Below are 22,099 nucleotides of genomic sequence, written 5' to 3' on the forward strand. Positions count from 1 at the left end.
TCCTGGGGAGTTCATCAATGGCTTGTTCAATTTCTTGTTCAATTTCTTTTTCTGAGATGGGATTATTTAAGTATTCTAAAGGTAATTTTTGCAAGAATGCAAGACTCCAAAACTTATTTTAAAAATTAAAAGAGAAATTTATTAATTTAGAAAGTAATGTTGAATATGACCAGGAGAATAGCAACATGGAACAGCAAGATGGAGAGCTGCTCCTTGAGAGGGCAGCATGAATGGAAAAGCTATCCCTCCCAGATGCCATCAATTCTGGGGATTTTATACTCTTTACAACAGTGAGGATGTGACTAAGAGTGGTAAACACTCAGGCATTTGGTGGGGGGTTCAGTCTATTTGACCAGGTTTGCCTGGAGACATAGGGGGTGACCCTCATAGTTTGGGGGACAGATGGATGTTTGAGATACAACTTGATGATATCAAGGAAGTGTATCTCTTTGTCCATTTAAAGGATGGCCCAAGGGCGATAATAATCTCAGGGTCTTCTAGGAGTTATCAGATGTTTTGGGTTAGGAGTCACAGGGGGCATAGGGGAGCAAAGGAATTTCCTGGCTAATAGTTTACCTGAGCCAAAGCCAAAGTCATATCTGCTGGTTTACCATAGATTACTTTGATTATCAGCTATTAAGGATAGAATTGCCCATGATGAATACTACACTATTGACAAGAACAAGATTTCACTAGTTAAAAATCTCATTTCAGTGCCACTACAAAGAAAGCTGTTAGCTTCAGGTTGGAGAAAAATGATAGGTAAATCTCTCTTCTAAGTGATCTCTCCTTTTTTAACTTGCACAATAGTCTGTTAGTTCATCTTTATTGTTTTCTGGGCTTGGATATTATTTTGTGGGTGGCTCCTGATTAAGGAAAACAGAAGCAGATTCCTAGTTGCCAGGCAGAGACAACTCCTCTGCTTTGAGGCTTTGGGAGCTGGCACTTTCACAGTGGAGAAAATTCCATTAGCTGCTAAAGTTAGGATTTTTAGATCAAGTGAGATAATGTATGTAAAAGGACTGGCAAATTTGAAAGAGCTACAGAACCAGTACCTATCATTATTATTGCTATTATTATCTTGGAAGTTGTTGTTGAGTCATTTTCTATCATGCCCAATTTTTTATTACTGCATTCACAATTTTCTTGGCAAAGTGGTTTGCTGTTTTGTTCTCCAGTTCATTTTTATAGGTGAGCAAACTCAGTCAAACAGGGTCAAGTGACTTGCCCAGGGTTATTGTTAGGAAGTGTTTGAGGAAAAAGTTTTGAACTCAGGAAAACGAGTCTTTCTGACTTCTGACCCAGCACTCTATCACCTAGCTGCCCCTAGAAGGAGCCAGAAGAGTTCCCTTATTTGTTCCTAATCCTTCAGGCTATTAGAAACTGAGGTAGAGCAGGGAACTATATATCAAAACTGTTAATATCTGGATCTAAGGCATTTGGTAGAAGTGACCTTTGGATATGGCACGTAGTCCTTTGATGGAATTGCAGCCTTCCATCCACTGAATTACATGCATATGACTGCCCCAGGGACCTGTTTTCTTCAACTGAACAGTAACAACATGTGCCAGGCACCAGGTTAAATGTTAAGAATAGAAAGGCAAAAACCAGTCCCTTCTCTCAGGGAACTCACAGCCTACTTTGGGTGGAGAGGTGGGTTCAGTTTCCTTGTCATATAGCTAATCTCTCCATTAAGTGATAGTTAAAGCATTGGTGGCTTTGGAAGATTTTAATTTTCCTTTATCAGGTATGAAATAGGGAGGATTGCTCTTCCGTTATAGATTAGACTAGATAACCCCTGTGAGGTCCCTTCATACTCTGATATTCAGTAGGTTTATATAAGGGAGCAATAGAAGATAAGAATAGAAAGGTAAATTAAGCCCAAATTGTGGAGCCCCTAGATAGCTGGATTAAGAAGTTTGACCTTGGTTCTCTTGCTTAAAAAAAAAAAAGCTTTAGTAACTCCTCACTAACTATAAAATAATGTATACAAAGTGATGTTTTACAAGGATTATTCTAATAATTCTCTGTAATATTCCTAGTAAGAAAGTACAGGTGGAAAGTCTGAGCTCTCTTCTCTTTTGAGCTGAATCTTTTCCTCTGCCCCAATTAAGTGTTTTCTTCACCATCCCCCCAATATGTCATGTTCATTCCCCATTTCAGGCCTTTACTCATGTGCTTCTCTCTGCTTGAAATACCATATTTTCTTCTTTGTATCTATCCAAATCCAGTTTGTCCACCAAGACTTAACTCAGTTCATTTTAAAACCACTCTGATTACTCCAGCCCTCAATGATCTCTCTCTCTTATGAATTTGTATATTTAGTTTCCTGCCACCTTGTTTAGTGTTTCTAATCTTCTATCATTTCTTATTAGTCTTATATCCCCATCTAGATTGGTATCTACTTGGGAGAGAGCAGAAGGAAGACTTATCTGGATTCTTTGGGGGGGATATTTTAGTAGAATGTCTGTTCAGGTACAGGTTAGTCCCTTCTGATTAATTCTGTTATTCTGTTTTCCTATTTCTTCATGCTCATCATGGTACCAGATAAATATGTTAAGTATTGATAAATATTTGTTTATTTCAGATGAGAATAGTGAGAATCTCTGAGCTCTAGTTTCCTTAGCCTCCTCACTTTGGCACCATTAGAAATCCACTTTGAAGTCAGGATCTGAGTTTTAATCCCAATCCATTTACTTGACCTGGGCAAATTGTTCTTAGCTCTCTGGTTTGCTGTTTCCTTGTCTGTGTAAAATGAGAGGTTTGGAACAGATTTTTAAGGTTCCTTCCAGCTCCAAGTCCTATGATCTCATTGAAAAAAGAGATATTCTTCTAAAATGCTGACATTCCTAGAGTGTGATTTATCCTTTTCTTGCTTTGCATCTCTGGGGGTAATTCTGTTGAAGATTTTGAGTCATTGGCTTGCAGTGATTATGAATGTTGGCATGTTATGCACATCGAAAGAATGGGGTGGGAGGCAGGTTTGTTTTGTCTTATTCCAAGCTTCTCCAGTGGGAAGTAGAATCTTACAACTTGTATGGGGAAAACAGAGACAGCTGCTTGCACAAGCATTCCTGAAGGTGTAGTGTCTTCTTCTGCATATTGAATGTGGTCATTTCACAGTAAATACCTGAAACTCATTTAATAGCCTTGCATTGCATAGGTGGGGCTGGCCTCTAATAATATTTTTTCTTGTGGGAGTTCTTAATTCCTATAACTAGCTCATATCTGGATCTGAGACAAGGAGGCTAAGGAAGGGTGGATGATTCCTCTGGGAAGACAATGCAGTCTTCTGTAGTTCATGTTTTCTGATTTATGTCCTTAGTGCAATCTGTACTATATGCCTAATCTGTCTGAGAAACATGTTTGTAAATAGGAATTTTCAGAATCTGCCTTGGGGCCTCTGATATTGGGTCCCTGCCCTTACAGCTGGTCTCACTCTCATGCTGAGAAGGGAAATCACTAAAACCAGAGTAGTGGAGGATAGTGTAGGAGTGGGAGTCAGAAAACTTGTCTCTAGCCACTAAGTTGATGTGTGACTTTGGGCAAAACAATTAATCTCTCTGAACCTGTTTCTTCCTTTCCAAAATAACGGAATTATATGGAAATAGTATCAAGTGATAGCATTTGAACAACCCAGAAGGAATTGCTTATAGGCTCTGGGGTTGGGGAGGGAAGAGGAGAGGGAAAGAAAATGAATTATGCAAACATGGAAAATATTTTAAAAATAAAAACCAAAATAACAGAGTTGAGCTGAATCTTTAAGTCCTTTTCAAGTCTAAAATTGTATGATTTTAAAGAAGTTTCTATATGGCTCTTCCTTTTCACCTCTATCCTAATACCCACCCTTCCTCTTGACTAAACCATTTCTTTTGATTCTCTAGTGTTATGTTCACTGGATGAGATATTTGGTTTTTGTCCTCCACTGGGTTATGACAGTGCATATGTCAGTATTTGCTCATTTAATGACTTGAATCTTTATTTATTTGCTTGTTTTTGTGTGGTAGTGCTAGTGATGGTGAGAGGGGAAATCTGACTCTTGAATTTTATACTCTTATCTTGGCCAGCAGACCTTACAGTAGTAAGGGTCATTGTGTCTGACAGGACATAAAAATGGCTGTGTGCCTAGAAATTTGAAGAGAGCTGATGTTTTGGTTTGTGGGCACTATGCCTACTGGGAGAAGCAGAATTCATGTCTATTTCTTATACCTGTGCTGCATCCTGAAATTTGTTTGGCTCTACGAATCGGACTAGAGTTTGGTGGAAGGAGATACTGGACTTTCTATAGTTAGTCTGGCTCTGATCTCCTGGCTAACTTTTATGCAAGTCATTTTCTTTAGGGAGTTATATTAGCTCAGCATTTCCCACGCTATTTGTCTGCAAAAATTCTTTGAGGCATGAAATTCTTTACAGAAACATGGACACTAATCTAGGAAGTTAAGTACATAAACTAAATCCAGGATTAAAGGATATTGGGAAAATTTGGTGGCAAAACAGAGGAAATTAAGCCTATTTTATATTTTAAAAAGATACTTCTAATAAACATTTGAATACATGATAGCATGGGGACAAGGACTGTTATTGTTCCGTCATATCTAACTTCACAACCCAATTTGGAATTTTCTTGGCAAAGATACTAGAATGGCTTGCCATTTTACTTATTATCTTGCTCATTTTATAGTTGAGGAACTTGAGGCAAATAGGGCTAAGTGACTTGTCCAGGGTCATATGACTAGTAAGTGTCTGAAGCCAGATTTTAACTCAGGAAGATGAGTTTTCCTGAGTCCAGGCCCAGAACTCTATCCTCTGTGCCACCTAGTTTCCCACTAGGAATAGGGACTAGACCCATACTTCCATTGATATAGGTAACTCCTAGTTGAGGAACCTCATTCTCCCAGTGAAAATTGAAAGATTGAGTTGCCAAGAATTGTACTTCCAGTATGTCAGAAGTGGAACTTGAACACCAGTCTTTCTATCTCAAAAGTCAGGTATTATATTTTGTTAGCAATTTATACATGCAGAGCTTTAGATCAACAGTCTCCAAACTTTTCAATCATGAATCTCTTTCAGGAAAGAAAAAAAAAATTCAAATACTCTCAAAATTCCCAAAAATATTCTCAATGTGTATATATATATTTACTTATAAATTATATATATATATGTATTAATAATAATCATGTTAACTCCCATTTCCTAACCCTTAGGGTTCTTCTACTTGGTACCAATACACAGAATTGATTCTAAGTTGGAAGGCAAAGGTTTAAAAAAAAAAGAATGAAATAAAGATGAAGTCATTTTTTTTTTAAATTCTAGTCAATAGGGAGCCACTGAAATTTGTTGAGTAGGAGAGAGACAATGACAGATCTATATTTTAGGAAAAGTCACTTTACAGGCTATGGGGAAGAGAGATTGGAGTAGGGAGACTGAAACTAGGAGATCAATTAGAAAGCTTTTGTATAGTGCAGACTAGAGATAATGAGAGCCTTAACAAAGATGGTGACTGTGTGAACACAAAGAAGCCAAAATGTAGAGATAGAGACATAGAAATAAGATTTGGCAGCTGATTGGATTGATTGAGGAACTAAAGATGATCCCAAAGTAGTGGACTGAGATGACCAGAATAGTGAGTGGTGGTGGCTTCAATAATAGAAGAGAAATTTGGAAGAGGGGTGAGTTTGAAGTGAAATATGTAATTTGTTGCAACTCATTCATGCCTGCTTATCCTCTATGTCCTATTTGAAATGAAAGTTTGAATTTAAGGAAAGAAAGATTGTTATTCACTATCAGTACCACTGCCTGGATTTTAGAGACTGTCCTTAGAGGTGTGCCTTTGGCAGTCACAAGAAATCTGAGATCTGAGCATGGGTAAATTGAGGTTAAGGAGAGGGAGGAATTTCCCAATGAAACTTGTATTTAGATTTTCCCTATGCTAAGTAGCCCATTATTAGATCACCAGAAAGAGGTTGGGAGTTTGTACAAATGAAAGAGAGGGAGATCTTGGGGAATGAGTCAGTGTAGTTATATTGGAGACACGTCTTATGATTGACTGTTGTTAGGAGGGTAGGATGCAACCTATCTTTTCACCTTCTGATTGATGAATCACATAGTTTCAATTTGGAGATCATTGCTTAGATCATTATTTTCTGTTTTTCAACTTTGGCCCAAAGATTATGTTTTTCTGTACTTTAGACTTATCTAGATATTGTTATTATTCAGTCATTTTCTGTAATGTCTGACTATTCATGACCCCATTTTGGGGTTTTCTTGGCAAATATAATAGAGTGATTTGTGTTTTCCTTCTCCAGCTCATTGTACAGGTGAGAAAATTGAGGAAAACAGTGTTAAGTGACATGCCCAGGGTCAAACAGCTAGTCTATAGTCAGATTCGAACTCAGGAAAATGAGTCTTCTTGACTTCACTGTGCCACCTAGTTACATTTATATAGTTATTAAGTATCTTGAAATTAGGATAACAATTAATAATGGAAGACAGTTCACCTTGGCTTCATTTGCATTTTCCTATTAGATTATTATATCAATACTCAATCTAAGTGAATGAATGAATGAATCCCAAGTTGTAAAAGAAACACAATGAAGACAAAATTGTTCTTAACATTAAAATGCGAATGGAGTAAAAGTTACAAAAAACAATTTTGAAACTTCTTCCACTCTGTTCACCTCTTAGATCATAGAACTTGATGAAAACATCAAACATCCACTGAATCTAATCTAGATAAGCCTAAACCAAAATACCACACTATGTTGGTAATATTTATATCATTTTAGGGTTTTCTAAAACATTGAAAAAATTACTTTTTATTGATATTTTACAATTACCTGTTTCCCAATGTAACTCTTACATTTACTGTTTCTTTCCCAGAGAACCATCCCTTATTGAAAAAAAAGAATCTATAATAATAACCAAAAAACCTAAACAGTATAACATTGAGGAAGGTGTCTCATGTCTCTTCTTTAGGACCAAACTTGGTTATTATAATTTTATAGTACTACTTTTAATTATTGTTGTTCTTTCCATATAAACTCATTGTTTATATTATTTTCCTGGTTCTATTTCAGTTTGCACCAGTTTATGCAAATTTTATTATGCTTCCTTTGCATTCTTTATTTCTTACAGCATTATAATATTATACTATATGCAGATACAACAATATATGTAGCCATTTCCCAATTGCTGAGCATCTTTGTCATTTTCTAGTTCATTTCTAGGACAAAAAGGGCTACTACAAATATATACAGGGCATTTCTTTTTGTCATTGCCCCTTTGGGGTCCCTAGACTGAATCAAAGGATATGGACATTTGAACTATTTTATTTCCTAATTGCTCTCCAGAATGGTGGGGGGGAAAATATAAGCTCCAATAATGTAGAAGTATGCCGATCTTTCTACAACTTTTCTAACATTGATTATTCCAATTTTTTCCATCTTTACCAATTTACTAGGTATAAAAGGAAACCTTTGGGTTGTTTCAATGTGCATTTCTCTTATTAGTGATTTGAAGCATTTCTATTAATTGGCCATATGTATGTAATGAGGGCTACCACAGAGGGCATGGTCAGAATTGTGTTTCCTGGTCCTAGTACACCACTCAGTCTATTGGAACCTGATTTTAGTATTATGTGACCCTTTTAATTTTGTTGTCCTATTTAGTCCATTCACATTAAAAGTTACTCTATAGAGTCAGGTGTGTGACTTCCTTCATTTTAATCTTTGATATTGAATTAATCCCTTTCCCCTGTTAGGTAAAAACTTTGTTTTGGTTTTGTTTATACTACTTTGATGCAATTTAATTCCCAGAAACTCTCTTTCCTCCCACAAATCCCTTCCTATCTTTTGCAACAATTTCCCTAAGTTAGGGACTATACTTACCTTACTAGGGTTTTTATTTTTTAGAAAAGAAATGAGTCAGGGAATATGGTATGCCTTATTCAAAGTCTGCCCAAAGAGATCTTTAAATGAGTCCCAAGCACGAGCTTGGAAGACTGGTGGTGGGATAGGGGCTGGTTGGATATGGTGCTAAATGAATGATGGACATTTTCCTTTGTTAATTCATAAGTATTTTTTAGCTTGTTAAAGGTTCTCTCTTCTTTCTATGGATTCAGCTACAATCACTATCCATTTGACATATAATGCTTCTTTGAAAAGCGTTGAGAGTTAGCATAGTCTGGGAAAAAAATATCTAAAGCTCTATCTTATTGGTTCTGTTTGCCAAATCACTTTCATAAACATTGTTTGCTTTGATCCTCACACCAGTTCTATTCTTCCCATTTTATAAATAATGAAATAAATTATTTTTTATGTTAAATTTTATTATCATGCAAAACACACTTCTATATTGGTTATTGTTGTAAGAGCAAACCCATATATAACAAAACCCCCAAAATAAAAACATAAATACACTGATGTGAAAGACAACTTTAGTTCTTTCTCTGGAAATGAATAGCATTCTCTATCATGTCTTTCAGGATTGTTCCAGATCATTGCATTGCTGAGAGTAGTTAAGTTTTCACAGATAATCATCATACAATATTGCTTTTATTATGTACAACATTCTTCCAGTTCTGCTTATTTCCCTCTGCATCAGTTCCTATAAATCTTTCCAACTTTTTCTGAAATTATATTGCTTATCATTTCTTATAGCAGAAGAGTATTCCATCACCAACATATACCACAATTTGTTCAGTCAGTCCTCATTTGAAGGACATCCCTTCAATTTCCAGTTCTTTGCCACTACAAAAAGAATTGCTATAAATATTTTTGTCCAAGTAGGTTTCTTTCCCCTTTTTTAATTATCTCTTTGGAATACAGACCCAATAGTGGTATTACTGGATCAAAGGGTATGCACAATAATTAAATAAATTCTTAAAAATTAAATAACTTGTTTATGGTTACATAATTAGTATGTTTTGGAATCAGGAGGTGAACTCAAGTTTTCCTGCCTCCAAGTCCAAGACTCTGACTATTATGCTGTCTTGTCCCATCTGGTTGGTACCAGAAAGAGTTTTTCCGGCTGGTCCAAATCCAAAGAGCTGAGACAAAAGTGAAAAACTGATTGCAGGAATATAGATTTGTGTCTGGATGAGGAGAGTAGGGGTTGGGGGTGGATTAAATTGCAAAATGCAAGTTTCAAGAATCTGACTATTTGCCTGACTCAATCCAATTTTCCTAAAGCTTCTGTCTCTTGTGGCAGCTGCCTGAATTCATCATTCTCACTTTGTGTGCCTAGTAAATAATGGTCTCTCTTAACCCATCTGTACTAATAAGGTTGGAAGCTTATTAGGTCCAATATGAGTGAACATGTAGTGGACTTCTGTTGTTCATATGCCTTGAAACATACTTGGCTAAATGGTCTGGACACTTCTGATGTTTTAAACTTCAGTGGATTGTCCCAGTGATTTAATTCAGTCTTGCAAATAGCTACCTGACTAAGGTAGTTACAATATTGAATGAATAGCAGAGAAGACTGACTTTATTTTATTATCTTTCAAAAGAACACAAAAGTGCACTGAAGGCAGTGGAGGATTATAATGATATAAATTACATCCTGGGGAGATTGATGAGTTAATTAAAATGCTTGGAAGATTAGTAAAATTTGTGGACTTATTTTAGAAAAAGACAATCACCAAGTTTATTTAAACACTAATTTTGTGAGGCCCTTTGGGGCAAGGGAATAGGGTGAAGAGTAAAGTAAACTGAACATTCTCTTGGGGTGGATTAGTTCATCACCTCCAAATGAGTCATTTTTGTGAATTTTTAAAGTAGAACCTTATATCGATTACACATATATTTAATTATTTTAAAATTTTATAATAAACTTAATAATTATCTGCAACCATTTCTATGTACAAAGAACAAAAAAGAAGATTCATATAAATCTGTTAAACTTAGTTTTCTTTGAAAAAAAGCAAAAATTAAACATAAGATTGTAACAAAATTATCTTATTTATATCTCTTTTGGACTTTGTTTGCTTTATTCAGTGTGTTTTAATAGCTTTTTACTGACATTTTATTTTTGTATTGTCCACATTTCCTCCACCCTAGATTTCCTTCCTAGTTATTTTTTTCATTGCATTTTAGTGTTTCATTAACATTCTTTTTTCTTTTTTTTATCTAATTACTGAGAAGATATGTAGTAGAGAGTTGAACTGGGAGCCTGAAAGATCTAAGTTCAAGTCCTGTGTGCCATCTTCTGGCTCTGTGACCTTGCTCAGTGTCCAAGACAACAGAAGTGCCCACTTTCATTGATAGAGGAACTTTCCTCACTTTGGAGTTCTCTATACCAATGAAATCACAGGTCCAATCCAGGTCTCTATAACTATTCATATACCACTAATTTACATCTTCCCAAACAATATAATAATAATAGAATAACTAATAACAAGCATAGCCAAGAAAAGCAAATCAACATATTGGTCATGTCTGAAAGTGTCTTCATTTGTAATCTCAGTATTACTTTTTTTTTTGCCAGGGTGTTTCCACTCCACTGGGAAGCCTGAGGAAAGAAGGGCCACTCTCTAAGAAGTGATTATTGTTTGTGGCTGTTTTTGGTGTGTCATTTACTACTTCCCTAAAACCAAAGGGTATAATTCATATCAGCTTTGGAAAGATGCTTCTCTAGTATGACGACCCTTAGCAATGTCATCGCCACCCACAAGTCTGAGTGGGTTTCTTTCAATGAAGAATCACTCTTTCCTGTTCCCTCAGAAGGTAAAGTCTCCTGTTATTTCCTAGGTTTTTTTTTTAAGAGTAACAAATCACAATGTATATTCCTGTTGCTTCTAGCACTCCAGTTTTAGCCATCCATGGGCTTGACCCTACTTTAAAAGAAAGGATATTGGTCACTAGAGAGATATGTGAACTCCTCCATTTAGGAGATGAGAATACGATATCTCTATTTTTCTATGACAGTAAATGAAAACGTGGAAAATCAAATTCACATTGAGACAGCAAGAAATTTGTTCTTTTTCTACAGGCTCTATGGTTGTAGAGCACTTCATCATCATGGGATCATAAGATTTAAAGTTGGAAGGGATAGTAGAGATAGTTTTACAGATGATTGCATTGTTCACTTGTTTTCCTTCGTAGCAATGTAGCTGTTCTGACTATTACAATCTTTTTTTTATTATGTTTGTGAAACTAGTACACAGAAGTTAAATAACTTTTCACTCAACACAACATTATGTGTCAAAACAATGTTTTGTAAACTTCAGTCAGCTTTAATCAGTTGGTTCTAATATGACTGCTATTTATTGTTGTTGTTCAGTCATTTCATTCTTGTCTGACTCTTTGTGATCCTATTTGGGGTTTTCTAGGCAAACATATGGAAGTGGTTTGCCATTTCTTTCTTTGATTCATTTTATAGATAAAGAACTGAGGCAAACAGGGTTAAGTAACTTGCCCAGGATTATAGAGTTAGTAAGTGTCTGGAGCTAAATTTGAACTCAGAAAGATGAATCTTCCTGACTTTGGGCACTGTATTCTACCCACTATGCCACTATTCAATGCTATTCTCTTTTATTTTTTAATCATCTTTCTGACTAAATGAGTTTAAATGAATATGAATGGGCCTTCTTTTGTTGGTATTTTGGTTTACAGAAAAAAATTGAGTTATTTTTTTTACAGAGAAAGGAGCCTCATCTTCCTTTTAAGAAAATCCATTACTTATTTGACTTTGTTCCATTTATCAGAAAATTTAAAGCTCAGGGAAGAATTTTACTGAATGACTGAATTTCAGAGTTAGGACACATCAGTGTCCATCTAGTCTCATCCATATCTTGAAAAAGATGTCCTCATAAATATACCTTAGAAGTGGTTTTCTAGCTGAAGACCTCCAATGAGGGGGCAGAGGACAACACACATTACATTTGAAAGCAGAACATCCATCTTTGGATAGTTTTAACCTTTAAGAAAATTTTCTGGACTTAATACCTAAAACTCTCATTTTTACTTCTACCCATTGCTCCTGGTTTTCTACTCATTGCTCCTAATTCTGCCACCTGGGACCAACCAGGATATAAGAAGTGTTTTGTAAAGGATAGAACTTTAGCCTTCTTGTCAGAAAGACTGAGGTTTGATGCCTGCCTTAGCCACGCAGCTGTTTGAACTTTAGTTTGTCTAACACTATGGAGCCTCAGTTTCTTCAACTTTAAAATGAAGGGGTTAAATTCAATGGCCTCCAAGGTACTTTCTACCTCTAAATCTATGATCCTTTGTCTAATATCTCTTCTACATGAGGGTGCTTCAGATACTTGCAGACAGCTATCTTGTTTCCCCTAAGATTTCTCTTTTCCAGGTTCTGTATTTCCTTTGCTTTTACTTTAGTTTAGCTAAAATTCTTTTATACTGAGGGTGGGGGTGTTAGTAAGAGCACTATTTGAATGTTAATATGGTAATCATTACACCATATATGTAGTATTATAACTTTCACCCATTATTATAGAGAACTATCATATTAGGACAGAACTGGATGAGTAGGTATGTTTGTATTTCATCCCCATTCCTTTATTAAAAATCCTTATGGCTTCTGTATAGCAGTACTTGACCCATTTCTATCTCTTTTGCCTTCTTTAAGATTGTTCTGAACAGTGAACAATTACCCAGATACTTGTATTTTTTCTGTTTTAGGTGGCTCTGAGAACCTTCTTACAGAGCCGTCTTCTTCCTCAGACAGGTCAGAGAGTTCCTCTGGAGAGAACCAGACAGTGGATGGAGAATCTCAGGACTTCTCTCAGTCAGAACAGGGTGATAGTTCAGAGAAATTGGGCCTCATCTCAGATCCTCCATCTCCATCTGAAAACCTTGTACAGCCCAAACCTGACTTGGCCTCCGCCATTAGCAGCTGGGTCCAATTTGAAGAAGATACACCATGGACCAGTACTTTGCCAGCTCACAAAGAAACAGGTGGGTCTAATGGGAATGGTAAAAAACTAGATTCTAAGGTATAAACTTTCTTAGGAGTTTTTTCTATGAGAGGGTTCTGATTTTTTTCTCTATGAAAATACTGAATTAATCACTCATATTGAGGGCTACCCATAGATCTGATTTGGTTTCAACAAGAAACTAACTTTTGTTAATTTAAGCAAATTGTGTGATGAGACACACCTTTGTCTTCTTGAGTTCTTGATCTCTGGCCTTGATTGCTAATTGTATTTGTAAACATGTCTCTCTCTATGTATTTACTGAAATTGTACTCCAATGCCTCAATTTGATGTATAGTCCTTAAGGGCAAATCTAGCAAAGCAAAAGCCTTAGAAGGTCCTACCAATCCATTTTAATTCAACAAACACTTATTAAGCATCTATTATGGACAAGTAATGGTACTGAATGCTGGGAATACAAAGACAGAAATCAAACTGTCTCTACACTCAAGAAACAAATGTTCTACTTGTGGGATATCCATAGATAAATAAAAAGAAAATTAGGAAGGCTTTGATTATAAGTACTTGGTGACAGACTGGATCTTTACATCTGAGGATTTGCTTACCTAACTGGCTTCTTACCAGAAGGTTGGGAAGCTGTTCAATTTGTTTTCCATGGGAATTCATGAAGGCTATCTTCTAAAGTATACAGAGGTCGAGTCTACACGGGTAAAAGAGGATCCACAGAGAATCTTAAAATATTTATTATGAAGGATTTATATATATAGACATATATACATATACATATCCACCAGGCCCTGGAATTAATATTCACTTAAATCTTGCTGAACTAGACTGTAAATACTTCTTGAGAGCTGCCATTATGCCTTATTCACCATTTTTATGTATTGCTGCTGTTTCATTGATACCTAGGGCAACACTATACCTATGGTTCTCAAAATAATTCAGTGGATCTGTGCTGCTTGCTGTAACAAGTTGATGGTAGCTGTGTAGACAGCTGATTCAGGAATGACTCCCACATCAGTAATGAGTTGCTTCCTGCATGTTACAACATAGTCAGTTTTATTTTTGGTGATGTTATGTGCACCATTGCCTACCAATTCTTTTCTCAAAGAAAGTAGTCATAGTACACAGCCTATAAATCTTTGGCTTCTCTCATTCTTTATTTCTGATCTATACTGGGTGTCCTAAAAGTCTTATTTTAGTTTTAAGTTATTAAAACTTGAAGGATTTTGCATTTTAAAGTACCATCAGATTGTCTTTAAACCATAAGTTGTTAAAGCTTAAAACTGAACTATGACTTTGGGGACATCTTGTATATACTAACAAATTTCTAGCCATCTTTTTATTCCTGTTTTTGCTTTGAAGTTCTTGAGGATCAGTGTTTATCAAATTCACTCTGAGAACATTATTGAATTCTTTGTAGAAATTCTTTCTCCTTTTTATCTTGTGTAATAATGTTGCCACCTGAGATGCAATTATTTTCATGGTGCAACAGTCTTGCCAATATGACTCCCCACAACCCCAAAAGTCAGCTCAGGCAAAATGTGGAGAGCCTTATCACCATTGGTCTGATTTCTTGATGTTAAATTCTTTGACCAGGCCAACCCATGAAAAAAAATTCAAGAACTGTACTATTTCTGCAGTAATAGTGGGAGCATGGTGGGAAAGGGAGCAGCGTGTTAAAAAATGATATTGTTTTAGACAGTCTCTTAATACTCTACAATGTAAAATCCTTGTTCAGTGACCAGTCAAAAAAAGTGATGTGTTATTTGAGTAACTGAACTGCATCATTCTTGCCATTATCATTATGAATTAAACTGGAAGAAAAAAGGGATTTGAAGGTGGAAGGAAGGCTAGCTATCCTTGGAGAAACAAATAAAGGAGTTGTTAGAGTTTGTTTTATTGTATACAAGAAAGTCTTATTTCTCCTCTTCCCACTTAAGGTTAAACACCAGCAGGTGAGTACATCAGGAAGCTGTGTGCACACTGAGGAAATAGAAGTTGACTCACACAAATGAATGTTGCACCTTGTCTTAGTGCTGCCTTTTAGTGGAGCCACCCAAAGGCAATAAGAAACATCATTTCATGGGACTTTGTATCATTTTGTATTGTCCTACTTACAAGTCCTTTGCAAAAGACCTCTGACAAAATTGCAGATAAAGCAACAATAGCTATTGCAGAAAATGAAGTGGTAGAGGGGTTCTTTAAAGACCTTAAGAAGACCCTTTCCTTTAACTAACATATATTTTGATGCTTTCAATGAAAAGGTGGGAATTGATGGGGATGGAGGTGGTGGTGGTTGTCCTTCATACTCCAAAAGGGGCTGTCTTTTGATTTGTGCATAAGTTGGATTTAAAAGAAGCTGAGCTTCACAAAGTTGTCAGCCTCACTCACTCTTTTAAGAGTCATTGAAGTCCAGCAACAAGACAAAAATCAAGTTAACTGGTGATGGCACAGAATGAAGTAGATGGCTTTTGCTTCTTTGATGTCTAATCAAGCTGTCAATCAAACAGAGCCTGCTCCCACCACCTTCATGACTATTGGCATAAATTGTTCTCATCATTGGAACAAATTGTTCTCATTCCTTTTCTAGAGAAAGTCTTTGCATACCTCTGTTAGACACCTTCCTGATTAAGCAATGGTATGAGGTCTCTTGGTTACTCTCAATCTGGTTTAGCCCACCTACCAAAATTGTTTTACTGAGGTGTGGCCACTGCATATGTTACAGCTTCTTAGAACTATAGGTGAGAGCTGGGTGGTAGGTAGACAACAAAGGAGGAAGTATCCTGGAAAGGGGCTTCTCCATAGGTATTAGTCTTCCCTGAACACTCCATAAATGGATTTGGAAAATGAATGGAAAAAAAGTCAAAAAAGCCTTTGATAGATTACACAAAATCCTCATTCTTTTACATCAGAGTACCTTCTTTAAGGATTAAAAAAAGGGGGGGTAGGCATTGAACATGGTGAGTACGAAATAACATCAAACAATTGATTATATTTTAACAAACAGAAAATCACTTGTTGCCATATGGAAGTTGGTCCTAGATCAGATATCTGTGTATAATCAAATTAGCAACTTGGTAGAACAAATATTGAAATTAGTACAAAACTAGAATGAAAAATAAAAATGAGAAAAGGTTGTAGTATGAAATTTAAACAACTCCATCCTGATCTATTCAAACAAAATTTACTGATATGAAAAATGGACAATGCAAGGAAGATAGGGCATATATATATGTATGTATATATATATATATATATATATCACAGTAATTTCATATTAAGGTTAATTGATACAAATCAGTTATGATAACAAAATTTAAAAACCTAAAAAAACACCTTGGTAAACACTTCACTTACATGTCAAGTGGAAAAAAATATGGGCAGCAAAAAATAACAGTAGTTTAAAATATGTAGAATATTGTAATTGTTTTTATTCGCGTCTTTTAACATTACAGAATAAAGTAAAATAACCTCTTTAATGTTCTCTGGGAAAATTGATACATAAAACAGCAAGCCATGGTGGCAGTTTTAAACATTTTAATTTATTTTATTTTATTTTTTCAGTTACATGTAGAAATACTTTTTGATAATTGTTTTTTGACATTTTAAAATCAGATTTTCTCCATCTCTACTGTCTCCTTTTCCCCTGAGGCATTGAAGAGTCTGATGTAGGTTATACCCATACTTCCATGCAATGCTTATTTCCATATTGCTCGTGTCACAATAGAAGAAACATATCACACATACAATAGAAATCTCATAAAGAAAATATAGTGGAAGAGAGCATGTTTTGAGCTGCTCTCAGATTGCAACAGTTCCTTCTTTGACTATGGATAGCATTTCCATCATGATACTCTTGTAGTTTTCTTGGAGGCTTGCTTTGCTGATAATGGTTTAGTACTTCCCAGATGATCATCATCCTATACTATTTCTCTTACTATATACATTCTACTCCTGGTTCTACTCACTTCACTTGACATCAGTCCATTTTAAGTCTTTCAGGTTTTTCTGAACTAATCCTGTTCATTATTTCTTATGGCACAATACTATTCCATTATGACCATATACCACAACTTGTTCATCCATTTTGCATGTGTTGGACCACTTCTCAGTTTCCAACTCTTTTCCACTTCAAAAAGAGCTGCTAAATTTTTTTTTTGGACCAGGTATGTTTTTTTCCCTTACCTCTGATCTCTTTGGGATACAAAATCAAAGAAGGTATTGCTGAGTCAAAGGATATGCATAGTTTTGTAGCCCTTTGATCCTGCTTCCATATTGCTCCCCAGAATAGTTGTATCAATTCACAAATTCCACCAACAGTGAATTAGTTTCCCAATTTTCCTGCATCCCTTCCAACATTTATCATCATCTTTTTTGGTCATGTTAGCTAATCTGGTAGGTATGAGAAGGTATCTTGGAATGGTTTACATTTGCATTTCTTTAATCATAGTGATTTAGAGCATTTTTTCATATGGATAGTTTTAATATCAACTCTGAGAATTGCCTGTTCAAATCCTTTGGCCATTTTTCTATTGTGGAATTCTTTGTATTCTTATAAATTTGACTCAGTTCTCTATGTTTGAGAATTTAGACTTTTGTCAGAAACAAATATTATAAATTTTTTTCCCAATTTTGTTGTTTCCCTTTTAATCTTGGTTGCATTGGTCTTATTTGCACAAAACTTTTAAATTTAATGTACTCCAAATTATTTTCATTTACATATTATGATCCATACGATGTTTCATTTTTTTGTCATGTTCTCTATGTCTTGTTTGGTCATAAAGTCTTCCTTTATCCATAAATCTGACAGGTAACCTTTTTCCTTGTTCCCCTAATTTGTTTATAGTGTCGCTCTTTATTTCTAGATCAAGTATCTATTTTGACTTTATCCTGGTGTGTGGTGTGAGATGTTGGTCCATACCTAATCTCTGTCATACTGCTTTCCAATTTTCCCAGTAGTTTTGTCACAGTGAGTTCTTTCCCAAAAAACTTGGTTCTTTGAGTTTATCAAACACTAAGTTGTCATGAAGATTAACTGTCATGTGTTGATTACTTAATCTTTTCTCTTGATCCACCACTGTTTTTTAGCCAGTACCAGATTGTTTTGATAATTACTGCTTTAGAGTATAGTTTGATATCTAGGATAGCCAGGCCTCTTTCCTTCATATTTTTTTCATTAATTCCCTGGATATTCTTGGCCTTTTGTTCTTCCAAATAAAGCTTATTGTTATTTTTTCTACTTTTATGAAATAATTTTTGGGTAGTTTGATTGGTATGGCATTGAATAGGTAAATTAATTTAGGAAGTATTGCCATTTTTACTATATTGGTCCAGACTGTCCTGAGTAATTAATGTTTTTTTTTTCAATTATTTAAGTCTGGCTTTTTTGTGTGAAAAGTTTTATAGTTATGTTCATATAGTTGCTGTGTTTCTTTGGGTAGATATTGTAATGTTATGGAGGAGAGAAAATGGGGAAAGTCTGCAGCAGAGCTGGAGAAGCCAGGACTGCAAAACCTGTCAATCAAGGAGGACATTCTAAATAGAATGGGAACCAGGAAGGACCATTGAAGGAGAGCCAATCTGAAAAAAACTTGGTCTCTTGCCCTTGGGACAGAAAGGAGGAAGGACAGAAAGTCCTGCTCTCTGGTTTCTCTCTACTATACTACAGTGACTGAATCTTCAAAACTGTTGACCATTTTCCCAAATCTGAACTCTATTCCATCATCCTCCAACTTAGGAATTGTTTTAGTATTAGGGAAACCTCAAACCCTCTCTCCCTTCAACTCCTTTACCTTTCCCCTTCTCCCAAATAAACCCCTTACTTAAACTCAGAAAAGAGAGAGTGCTTTGTTTGATATACCAAGATATTCACTTTGAGCTGACTTCAGTGCTACCAACAGAAGAATCAACTAAAAGGGGGAAGGAGGTAAGAGGGAGGTAGGACAGGGAGGGTGAAGGAAAGAAAGAGGGAGGAGGGAGGAGATTGGCAGATCTGATCTTAAAATTATCATCTCCCATTTAAAATAATCCCCTAATACAATATGCCCTAGGTATTTTATATTGTCTAAAGTTATTTTGAATGAAATTTTTTTCTATCTCTTGCCATTGAATTTTGTTGGTGGTAAATAGAAATGCTGATTATTTATGCAGATTTATTTTGTATTCTGCAATTTTGCTGAAGTTTTTAATTATTTCTATTAGTTCTTTGGTTGATTCTCTATCATTCTTTGGCTCTACCATTATATAATCTTCAAGGAATGATAACTTTGTTTCTTTGTTGCCTATTCTAATTCCTGTTCTTATTGCTATAGGGAGCATTTCTAGTACAATGTTAAATAATAGTGGAGATAATGGGAAGTCTTGATCATCACACCTGGTCTTATTGGGAAGGGTTTTAGTTTATCCCCATTATAGAAAATGTTTGCTGATGATTTGAGATAGATATCATTTATTACTTTGAGGAAGGTTCCATTAATTCAATGTTTTCTAATGTTTTTATAAGGAATGGGTGTTTTTTTTCCTCAAATACTTTTTCTGCATCTATTGAAATAATCTTGTGGTTTCTGTTGGTTTTGTTACTGATAAGGTCAATTGTGCTGAAGGTTTTCATAATACTGAACTATTCCTTCATTCCTGTTTTAAACCTACCAGATTATGATGTACAAATTTTATGATATAATGTTGTGATTTCTTTGCTAGTATTTTATTTAAAAATTTTGCTTTCATATTCATTAGGGAGATTGGTCTATAGATTTCTTTCTGTGTTTTAGCTCTTCTTGGTTTAGGTATCAATACCACATTTGTGACACAAAAAATTTTGGAAGAATTCCCTCTTCTCTTATTTTTCTAAATAGTTTATGTGGTATTGGATTTAGTTGTTCTTTGAATGTTTGGAAGAATTCACCTATAAATCCCTTTGACCCTGGGGTCTTTTTCTTAGGAAGTTCTTTGATAGTTTGTTTAATTTCTTTTTCTGTGATAAGATTGTTTATGTATTCTACTTCTTCTTTTGTTAATCTGGGTAGTTTATACTTTTGTAAGTATTCCTCTATTTCACTAAGATTGTCAGATTTATTAGCATATAGTTGGGAGAAATAACTTCCACTAATTGCTTTAATTTCTTCTTCATTAGTTGTGATTTTGCCTTTTTTATTTCTGATATTAATAATTTGGTTTTCTTTTTTAAAAATAGTTAAACAGCAATTTATCTATTTTTCATAAAAACCAACTCCTTGTTTTATTTATTAGTTCAATGATTTGTTTGTTTGTTTTTTACTTTCAATTTTATTAATCTCCCTTAATTTTTAGGATTTTCAATTTGGTATTTCATTGGGGATTTCTACCCCCCAATTTATTAAAATTGCAGGCTATATTCATTGTTTTGCTCTTTCCTTGTTTTATTGATGTAAGCATTTACAGATATGAATTTTCCCCTAAGTACTGCTTTGGCTGCATCCCATAAATTTTAATATGTTGTTTCTTCATTTTCATTTTCTTTAATGAAATTGTTGATCTTTTTTATGATTTGTTCTTTGATCCATTCATTCTTTAGGATAAGATTATTTAGTTTCTAATTAATTTTTTATCTTTCTGCTGTCCTTTATTGAGTGTATTTTTATTGTGTTATGGTCTGAATAGTATGCATTTAATATTTCTACCTTTCTACATTTGGATATGAGGTTTTTACACCCTATTTTATGGTCAATCAAGTCATGCTAACAGTTTAAGGGACTTCCAAATAGGCATTTTATGTTTTACTTTAGCTCTGCCATGTTCTCCAGGTACATGTCTTCTGGAAAAACCAGTCAACTCTGACCAAGAGATCCAGCTCTTTAGACCTCAAAAACTCATAATGTTGTCTGTAAGACTAGACATATCCATTTTATGGTTGTTGTTTTGGTCACCCAAAATCAGAAAAGGAAAACAAATCAGAAGAGGCAACCAGAAGTCTAGATTCAAGCTCACTTTGCTGATCCCCCAGATGTAGGCTTTATATGGGAGCATTTGCTGTGTTATCAGGTTGAAGTTTCTTTCTTCCTTATCCCTCACTGGAATTCCCAAAATTATATCATGCCATCTGGAAAGTCAGCAGAAAATTATCTCTCCTTTTCAACAGATAGGGCCCTACTGCCTCTTAGACCATGAGGCTAAGAAGATTGGTTTCTCATCCTAGCACAGCTAAGTTTTTAAATGCAAAGCCAACACTTATGGTTGGCTAGAAGTAGGTAGGGCAACTCAGTGCATACTCCATGGGGTACAATTTGCATTACATACATGTCTAGGAAAGAGAGTTCAAATGGACAAGGAGTTGGGCCAGAAATTAAAAAGGAAGAGAGCAAACTAAATTGTCTTTGAGAAAAGTTGCAGTGCTCCATTAATGACCCCAAACTTTTCCCAGAAACAAAGGACCAACTTTTTCATGGCAATATTCCACCAGCCATGAGTCACAGACTAGTACACAGTCTGTGAAGAATTAAAAATGAGTATCACACAAAGGACGGTGGAGAGATGGATGCAAACAGGCTGCACCACATAACAAATAAGAAACTTGAAAGAACTGGAGTAATGATGTATATGATTGAAAAGGAAGATGGGCTGGTCATTAGATAAGGATACAACTATCAAGTATCAAGCCTGAGTTTTGCCTTGTAGTAGCTCACATTTACTAATAGAAGTAAGAGTATCCTTGTGATGTCAAGAGAAAGAACTCCTATTGTTTGGAGTGAAAGGTATGGCTATGTTGTCTGTCCATTTTAGAAGAGGACCAATGGCATCATGGGGTGAGGTCTTGACTTGCATTTGAATTGGATTTAAGTGAGGCAGTTAGATGAAATTGTCAGCCTCATTCTCTCTTCCAGTCATCCAAGTCCAGTGGCAAGGCAGAAGTCAGGACAATAGTTGATGACACTTCCAAAGTATATAACTGATGTAGTGGTAGTGGTAAGAAATGAAAAAATTATTCTGGTTTCCACATTTATTTCTTAAACCTAGATGTTTCCTTGGGGAAAATCCCAGTAAAAGTTACGGATTAGGAACAAAATACAATAAACATTTATTAAGCACCTACAATGGTTCAAGTACTGTTCTAAGCTATGGATGCAGCCTCTGACCTCAGAGAACTTATGATTTAATAGGGAAGACTACATTAAAAGAAGCTGAAAAGAGAGGGGGAGTGCCAGAGATTTGGAGGGAGGTGCA

At 35.3% G+C, this 22,099-nt stretch overlaps 1 protein-coding gene across 10 annotated transcripts in view; it reads left to right on the plus strand.

Moving 5' to 3' along the window:
* The window catches only part of STON2 (stonin 2), a 206,474-nt gene that overhangs the window by 57,515 nt on the left and 126,860 nt on the right, over positions 1-22,099 (plus strand). For 7 of the 10 annotated variants that reach the window (XM_016433728.2, XM_016433730.2, XM_056810603.1 and 4 more), the window contains 2 exons: positions 10,486-10,724; positions 12,642-12,917. In XM_016433728.2, coding sequence (XP_016289214.2) covers positions 10,637-10,724; positions 12,642-12,917 — 364 coding nt within the window. In that variant the 5' untranslated portion in view covers positions 10,486-10,636. The remainder of the gene's footprint in view (positions 1-10,485; positions 10,725-12,641; positions 12,918-22,099) is intronic. The other 3 variants (XM_007472697.3, XM_056810604.1, XM_056810606.1) reach the window with 1 other exon arrangement.

Source organism: Monodelphis domestica, chromosome 1, assembly GCF_027887165.1.
Source record: "Monodelphis domestica isolate mMonDom1 chromosome 1, mMonDom1.pri, whole genome shotgun sequence".
Classification (NCBI taxonomy): domain Eukaryota; kingdom Metazoa; phylum Chordata; class Mammalia; order Didelphimorphia; family Didelphidae; genus Monodelphis; species Monodelphis domestica.